This window comes from Triturus cristatus, chromosome 5_2 (genome assembly GCF_964204655.1).
Source record: "Triturus cristatus chromosome 5_2, aTriCri1.1, whole genome shotgun sequence".
Classification (NCBI taxonomy): Eukaryota; Metazoa; Chordata; class Amphibia; order Caudata; family Salamandridae; genus Triturus; species Triturus cristatus.
Genome location: NC_140588.1, coordinates 963,531,638 through 963,540,114, shown reverse-complemented (window position 1 = coordinate 963,540,114; position 8,477 = coordinate 963,531,638). Strand labels below are relative to the sequence as shown.

At 48.3% G+C, this 8,477-nt stretch overlaps 1 protein-coding gene across 2 annotated transcripts in view; it reads left to right on the top strand.

Moving 5' to 3' along the window:
- The first annotated feature begins 4,800 nt into the window (after positions 1-4,800).
- The window catches only part of LOC146829480 (insulin receptor substrate 2-B-like), a 46,390-nt gene continuing 42,713 nt past the window's right edge, over positions 4,801-8,477 (top strand). Inside the window, exon 1 of one of the 2 annotated variants that reach the window (XM_085608166.1) lies at positions 4,801-7,849. In XM_085608166.1, coding sequence (XP_085464292.1) covers positions 4,984-7,849 — 2,866 coding nt within the window. In that variant the 5' untranslated portion in view covers positions 4,801-4,983. Of the gene's footprint in view, positions 8,213-8,477 lie in introns of both variants that reach the window. The other variant, XM_085608165.1, reaches the window with a different exon arrangement.

Sequence of the window (8,477 nt, the reverse complement as noted above, 5' to 3'; positions counted from 1 at the left end):
CGCGAGAGGATTCGAGGAAAGTGTTGCTATGCGCGCTTCAGCGCGTGTGTAGTTACGGACCTCGAGCGGCTGTTAGGTGGCGCATGAGCGCGTTTGATGTGAATAGAATGGAGAATTGAATTAAAGGACCCGCCGTACAAGCGCAACGTACGGCGGCCATTTTGCGAGCTTGGGGAGAGAGCTTTACAGAGTAAAGGATTACATTCGGCCATATTTTGGGAAATCAAAGTGATCAGATGTCAGTTTCTGACAGAGAGCGGTAGTTTTTTCTCACAGAAAGGTCGAGTTTTGGTCAGGAAGGTTGGGAATCTGAGAGGTGTTGTTTTGAGAGGTAGGATTAGGAGCTTGGTTGGAGAGTTTTAAATAGGAGGATACTTATTTGGTTTGAGAGGAATATTTGGAAATAATAAATTAAAATATTAATTGAAATGGAAATTATGGAGGGAAATTTGGAGGATAAGATGAAATCATATATGGAGAAAATGTTTGATGGATTGACAGCATCAATAGATAAGAAAATAGAAGATACTTTTGAAAAAAGTTTAAGGAAAAGAGACAATAGACAGAAAAGTGGTGAGGAAGAGAACTATTGGACAACTGAGGATGTCGAGGTTGTGGCAGGGAGGTCTGGTGTAAGTGGAAAAAGGAAGGAGAAAATAAAATATGTGGAGAAAGGTAAAAAAAATTGTTGGTGATGAACGTAAGGTTCAGAAGGAAAAGGCTATAAAGGCCAAAATAAGCGCAATAAAGGAGCAAAAAAGGAAGCCCAGTGCGGTGTCCTGTGATTCAAGTTCAACCTCAGGTGATGTGGAACTGACTTATAGTTCTAGCCTGGAGGATTCAGATGTTGAAGAGGTCCCTATAAAGAAAAGGAAATATGATGAAAAGGAAATTAAAATGGAAATAGGTGAATTTGTGGATCCTCAAGGAGAGGAAATGTTTGACCCACGGTTGATTCAGCATCCATTATCACCACAGTGAACTCCGGCTGAACATGTAGCCAAGTATATAAGGTTTTGGATTAGAAGAGAAATACTTAAAGAGGTGAGAACAAGGCTACGATCGGAGTGCCCAAGGCGTAGACTGAATAGTAAGGTGGCATACACACCTGAATTAGATCAGAAGATGTTGGCCTTTATAAATAAAGGTGGTAGGGATCCTAGAAGAGGACTTGACATGGGTTTAAAGGGTTGCCAAGATAGGCTTTTGGACATCTTGGGCCCGCTGACTAAAGTATTTGATATGTGTGAGGAAGCTCATAGCAGTAACACTGGTGTGGATGTAATTGAGATGCGCCAGGGGCTGCAACGGGCAATTTGTTTGCTGGGAAATGCGAATGCAGCATTGTGTATAGAAAGGAGAAAGAGTATTCTTTTTAAAATAGACCCAAAGCTTGCAGAATTGGCTGGCAAGGAGTTGGGTGAAGAAAGTGAAGGCCTACTTTTCGGAGATGATTTCGTGAAGGACCTGGCCAGATATGTAGGCACCTTCAATAGCTTGCAAAAGGTCCAAAAAGACATTAGGAAGGTTTTTGGGCCGGCCGGGAAAACGCGAGGTCGGTTTCCCGGCCGAGGACAAGGCTTCACCAGAAGCAATTTTGGAAGAGCTTCAAGACCCTATGGAGCAAGTTTTGGAGGAGTTCTGAACAAGGTCCGGAGCGAGCAAGCGGAATTAATACTGATAACCCCATTTTGGAGAGTTCAGGTGTGGTTTCCGGATGTGATGGATCTTCTGGTGGAGGATCCGGTAGTATTGCCAAACATAAGGGAAATTCTTCAGGATGTTCAAGGGAATGTTCACGAATTGGTGGTGACAGGGCAGTTACGGTTAATAGCTTGGTTGATTTCAGGAGAGTATGGCAGGTGCATGGATTATCAAAGAGAGCGGAGGATCTTGTGTCTAAATCCTGGTCAAATGGGACTTCAAAGTCATATCGTTCAGCATGGAGAAAGTGGATTGATTGGTGTATTAAGAGGGATTTGGATCCCATATCGGCACCTGTGGTAGAGGTGGCAGATTATTTGTCGGAACAGTTTGAAGAAGGTTTGGCGTATAGTACAGTAAATTCAAGCAGGTCGGCGATTTCAGCGGGTCATGCTTTGGTTGATGGAGTTCCTGTTGGTCAGCATGCTTTGATTAAAAGATTAGTTAAAAGTGTGCGTATTATGCATCCACCAAGAGCGAAGTATTCATCACTTTGGGATGTTTCAGTAGTATTAAGGGAGTTGGAGAGTTGGGGAGCAAATTCTAGTTTAAGATTTGAAACTCTTATCATGGAAGTTAGCTATGCTTTTATGTCTAGTATCTTTTAGGAGGGTTTCAGATGTAAGAGCATTTGAGGTGAATTCAAGGTTTTTTCAGCCAGAAGGGGTTTGTTTTGAAATTAGGAAAAGAACAAAGACTATGTCTAAGACAATGTTTTATCCTCTTTTTGAGGGGGATAGAATTTTGTGTGTGGTAGGTTGTTTAAAGGAGTATGAAAAAAGAACCTTGGGTTTGAGATCAGGAAATTGTAAACAATTACTAATTTCATATGTAACACCATATAAGGCTGTTTCAACACCCACTTTAGCAAGGTGGAAAAGGGGAGTAATGATTAAGGCCGGTGTGGATATTAGTGTTTTTGGAGCTCATTCGGTTAGAGGAGCTATGGCAAGTAAGGCCTTCATGAGAAGGTTTAGTATGAATGATATTATGAAATCGGCTGATTGGTCTAATGATAGTACTTTTAGAAAGTTTTACTTTAAGCCTGTGGAAAATGTGTTGGATTCGGTTTTAGAAGAACTTTGAACATGCATAATATTGGCCTCCGGGCCTTGCCATAAAATGCAATTTTCCATAGTTTTAATGTATAGAAAATCATGATTTTATTAAAGGCACGGAGGCTAATATTATCCCTCCGCTGTGCCCTCCCATGATTGTTAATAAATTTGTTTGTTTTATAGGTTAACAAAGAGGTAGAGATTTGGCATTAACCCCTTCAGCGCTGGGCGAATTCCGCCGCGGTGCTGAAGGGTTCGAGCGCGGGCGGGCTCATGACGGAACGGTTCCGTCATGAGCACAGCTCAACCGTGGCTCATGACGGAACCGTTCCGTCATGAGCATGGAAGGGGTTAAGGACGGAAGGATTTGGAAGAAGAAGGAGTATGTTTATAAGGGACTTGGTTTTTCGCAGCTACAAAGAGGAAGATGGCAGGGGATATAAGCATGTTCAGTGTTCTAGAGTGTTTATTCGTATTCTAATTCCATGTGATGTTGCTGCTGTTTGAGAAGTAATAAAGGAACTATGCATAATATTAGCCTCCGTGCCTTTAATAAAATCATGATTTTCTATACATTAAAACTGTGGAAAATCTGCATTTGTGCGTTTTCAATGTAGGAGAGGCTGTCTGGTCTCGCCTCAGCACCAGCTATCACTAGCTGAGGAAGCATTCAATTTCTAAGTACGGTGTCTATAATAAAACAGGCTCGAATGTGAACATATGTTAACGTAGATTGCATACACGACGGTGACATACATCTCCAAACAGTGTGAATCACGTTTAGCGTAAAACACTTTCCCGGCCTCTTCTCGGAACGACAAATGTTGACAGTTAAGGGTTAAGGGATCCCTGACACTAGTATGCCTCCATATTAGTAAAGATGTATTTACAACCAATTCGACTGTCAGACTCGACCGTTTGTTACTTGGCGCTTGTTAGGAGCAGCACATTTTTTTTTCTATAGGAAGGCACTGGCATAGTCTCTGGCTGCCGCCTGCGACGGAGCCTCGCTGGGATCGCGTAACGCTGGCAGCGCCAGACAGTTGTTTACTAAAAGACAAACACTACAAACACGGCTTCCCCTTGCGCCCGCCCCCGCTCACGAAGTGGAAAGGGTGGGTATTAGCATAGCGAAAAACAACCAATGGGCGAGAGGGAAGCACCAAAACTGCCGTGCCACTTGACCAATAACGGCCGCGGGGGGGGGGGGGGAATCTGTTTTTTTATAACGGGGGGGGGAGGAATCGTTGAGTACGAGCGTTTCTTCTTTTGACGAGCAGCCAATCATGCAGCGGGATTCAGGTATCCTGTTATGAAATGAATAGACTGCAGAAAACGTTTTGCAGCGTATTTCTCAATCGAATCCCACCCCTTATCCCGCAAACGACATGGGCTCTTCCCACTGAGTTTGCTGAAAATGGGACTGGGTTCGTTCAAGTTTAGGGGAGTTGTTTGTCTCACGGAGAAGGCGGACACGGAGGGCGTGGCGCTTTTTGTTTTGTTATTGGTTCCCCGGGTAGCCAGTAAAATTGTGGCCTCTAGTTGTAAGGCCTCGCCCATTCTCCGCCTACTATAGATAAAGAAAGAGGAAGTGAAAAAATGGCGACGGCGGACCTTGAGCCTGCCAGGAAGCCATATTCAAGCAAAGACTGCCAACACTCAGGCAAATGAATTTTTCATTATGATATTTATGCTGACCAGTGAAAGAAAGTCAGAAAAAGAAAGAGTAACAATCTCAAGACAGTGCTTTCTTGGGCGCCTACATTCAAATATGTTTAAACACATTTAATAAGATAGATGCCTAGACTGACGGTGCACTTCTTACGTGCGGAGTGCACAAAATAATATTTCAGGTTTCTCTGAATAGCTCCCCACTGTATTTTTCTAATCCCTGGATGCTAAAAAAAATCCCTCTGCCTGGCATGGCGCCGACAAGGTCCCAGACAGGAGACAGCCATTGTGTCTAAGCGCGTCGCGTATGTCCTTCGTCTGTGTCGCCAGCACCCTCTCCGCTCCCTGCCCTCCCTGCAGTCTGGAGGCCCGGAGGTGTCTGCGTGACGCAGGGAGGCGGCGGGTCACGTGATGTTTTCGACGCGCGGCTGCTGTTGATCCCCCTCGGTGCGAGTGTGTGTGTGTACGGAGTGTTTCTGGTTCTGCCTGCCGGACGCGCGCGCTCGGAGGCCCGGGGTGGGTGAAGCGAGGAGAGACACCCCGAGCGGCCATGGCGAGCGTGCTGAACTACCAGGACCCGCTGGACACGGGCTTGCCCTCCACTCCGGGCGGAGAGTGCTGCTGGCCGCCGGAGGAGAGCCCCTACCACCCGCTGAAGCGCTCGTCCAGCGCCTCGCTTTCCCAGGTCCAGGAGGAGCCGGAGGACGACGTGCGCAAGTGCGGCTACCTGCGCAAGCACAAGCACGGCCACAAGCGCTTCTTCGTGCTGCGCGCTGCAAGCGCCCGTGGCCCGGCGCGCCTCGAGTACTATGACAGCGAGAAGAAGTTCCGCGGGGGCGGCGGCGGGCTGCGCTGTCCGCCGCCCAAGAGGGCCATCCCGCTGTACCAGTGCTTCACCGTCAGCCGCCGCGCCGACGCCAAGCACCGCCACCTGGTCGCCCTCTACACCAAGGACGAGTACTTTGCCATGGCGGCCGAAAGCGAGCAGGAGCAGGAGGCCTGGTACCAGGCGCTGAGCCTGCTGATGGGCGAGAGCAAGGGGGCGTCCGTCGGAGAAACCGACGAGGAGCTGCTGCAAGAGGCCGACGGAACCTTGAGGCCCGGCGCCGTCTTCAAGGAGGTGTGGCAGGTGCATGTCAAGCCCAAGGGGCTGGGGCAGACCAAGAACCTGGCGGGCGTCTACCGCCTCTGCCTCTCCAGCAAGATGGTGCACCTGGTACGCCTCAACTCGGACGTGCCATGTCTGCACCTGCTGCTCATGAACATCCGGCGGTGCGGCCACTCGGAGAACTTCTTCTTTATCGAGGTGGGGCGCTCGTCGTCCGTGGGGCCCGGCGAGATGTGGATGCAGGTGGACGACTCTGTGGTGGCGCAGAGCATGCACGAAACCTTCCTGGAGACCATGAAGGCCCTCAAGGCTTTCGCCGACTTCAGGCCCCGTAGTAAGAGCCAGTCCTCGGGCAGCAACCCCATTTCCTTTATCAGTAGCCGGAGGACGCTGGGCAACTTGCCCCCCAGCCAGACCGGGCTCCAGAGGCGGTCCCGGACCGAGAGCCTGGCTGGCACCCCGCCTACCAACAAGGGCAGCAGTGCCTACCGCTTCAGGACCTCCAGCGAAGGCGAGGGCACCATGACCAGGCCCTTCAGGTCGGTTACGGGGAGCCTGATCCACTTGAACACAGCCAGGATGAACCTCAGTAGACAGGAGGGCACGGGCAGGTACGTGAGGGCACCATTCACTTCGTCCTACCACACCCGTTCTGCCTCGCTGCCCGTCTCCCACTTCCCAGCCACTACAAGCCCCATCAGTGTTTGCTCTAGCAGTGGGCACGGATCTGCCTCTGAGACCCTCACCCGACCGTCTAGCTCTTCAGTTTGTGGGTCCCCAAGTGACGGTGGGTTCATCTCTTCAGATGAGTACGGTTCCAGCCCAGTGGACTTCAGGTACTTTCGCGTCCGGAGTAATACTCCGGATTCCCTTGGGAACACGCCTCCCATCAGAGAGGAAAATTGCTTAAATGACTACATGTCAATGAGTAAACAGCAGAGTGACTCTAGCTCACGGGACGATTATATGGAGGCTGAAAAATGCTTCAGGAAAAGGACTCATTCGTTGACAAAACCACCTAGTATATCGGCCCAGCAGAAAACACATCCCGCTTGTGCTTTAGAAGAAGTCCCTTTGGACGGCCGGCCTAGCTCGGACTCAAAATTAAAAGAGAATGACCACCCTTTAAGTACTGCTAAACCCAATTATTCATGCAACCAAAGTGCAAATAAAAGTATGGACGATGGGTACATGCCAATGATGCCAGGTGTAGCGCCTACCACCCCCAGCAATGGGGATTACTTGCCAATGGCTCCTAAAGGTGGGTCGGCACCTAAACAGATTCTTAAATCCTGGCCCTCTTCGCAGGTGGACTCCAGAGGCTACATGGTGATGATTCCTACTGCAGCAAGCCCCTCACCAGTCCAGAGTCCTGTCACGGGAGTTGTTTCTAAAGGGGGTCATGTTGTCAATGGCGAATACATGGACATGACCTGCGGAAACCCAGAAGCTCCAAAGCAGCCCGCACAATCGGAACACTCTCACCCCAGCTCCGTTTCCAAAGCCCTCATTTCGTATTTTTCTCTGCCGCGAAGTTTCAAGGCTTTATCAAAGCATACTAATGATGTCAATGAGTATGTCCCCATGTCTTCCCCTGGAAAATTATTGCAACTGGGCGCTGACAGTAGCGAGAATAGACTAATTAACGGTACACATACGCCCGTTTCTAAATCTTTAAACGATACTTCAGAGCAGCACCCTAGGGCTACAAGACCAACACGACTTCCTTTAGAAACTAGAGGCCGTAATAATATACTACAAATGTGCGAGGGTGTATTTGCAACAGAGCCATCCAGTCCCGGGGAGTACATAAACATTGATTTCACTGAAAAAGCAAGTAATACCCCCTATTCGATTTCTGCGGAGGGTTCCCCCTCATCACTTGGTTCAAGTTATGAACACAGACAGTCTCCACTTTCAGATTATATGAGTGTTGACTTGGACGTGCAGTCTCCCAAAGCAGCTGAGCTGTCTAGTTCCTTAACAGACATTTCAGTTTACCCAAGCTCTAGCCTCAGCCGAACTCAGCCAAGTGCAGACTATGCTAGTCTCCCCTGCGGTACCTCATGTGTTAGCTCTACAACAAGTAGAGGAGATGATTACGCAGAGATGACTTTCAACATGGCCATGACACCGCCAATACCTTTCACAGCAGAATCCAGTAATGGCTCTAAAATTCATAGTCCTTCTTCCATTGTGAACCGCCTGTGCATTGTTGACAGATTCCGAGGTAGTGGTGACTTTTCTGTTCCTGAGCCGTGTTCCGAGGCTGCCATTGGACCCAAAGTGATTCGAGTGGACCCACAGGGTAGGAGGCGACATAGCTCTGAAACCTTTTCTTCTGCACCTACAGTTGCCACTTCCACGTCACTTTTCACTGAAAGTAGCAAACGGCACAGTTCTGCTTCCTTTGATAATGTTTGGTTGAAACCGGATGAGGGCGTTTGCGATCTACACGAGAGCAACATGTCTAGGAATTCTTCTGCTGGATTCCAAAATGGGTTAAACTATATTGCTTTGAATGTACATGATAATTCTCTTGATAGAGTGTCTGCCTCAACTTCTCCAAATTGCCATCTGCAAAATGGTACTAGGGACTTAGATAATGGAGCCTACGTAAGCATAGACTTCTCTAGAGCGGATGGGTTGAAGTGCACTTCTACTAGAAAAGGTTTGTATACATTTACGCGCTTATGAACGTTTGTCAAATATGGCCTCTTAATGTTCTCTCCAGTCTGTAGTGGCTTACACATGTAGGCCCTGATTACGCGTGGAGATGGAATGGCAACGAGGTATTTACCATACCCGGTGTATAGCGACATCGCACGTTTCTGTATCTACTGGATGCGGTAAATAACTCCTATTGCAAGATGTTCTCTGAGAAGTGATCAGTTACGTGCACAATTTGTTTTTCCACACACTTTAACTGATTTATT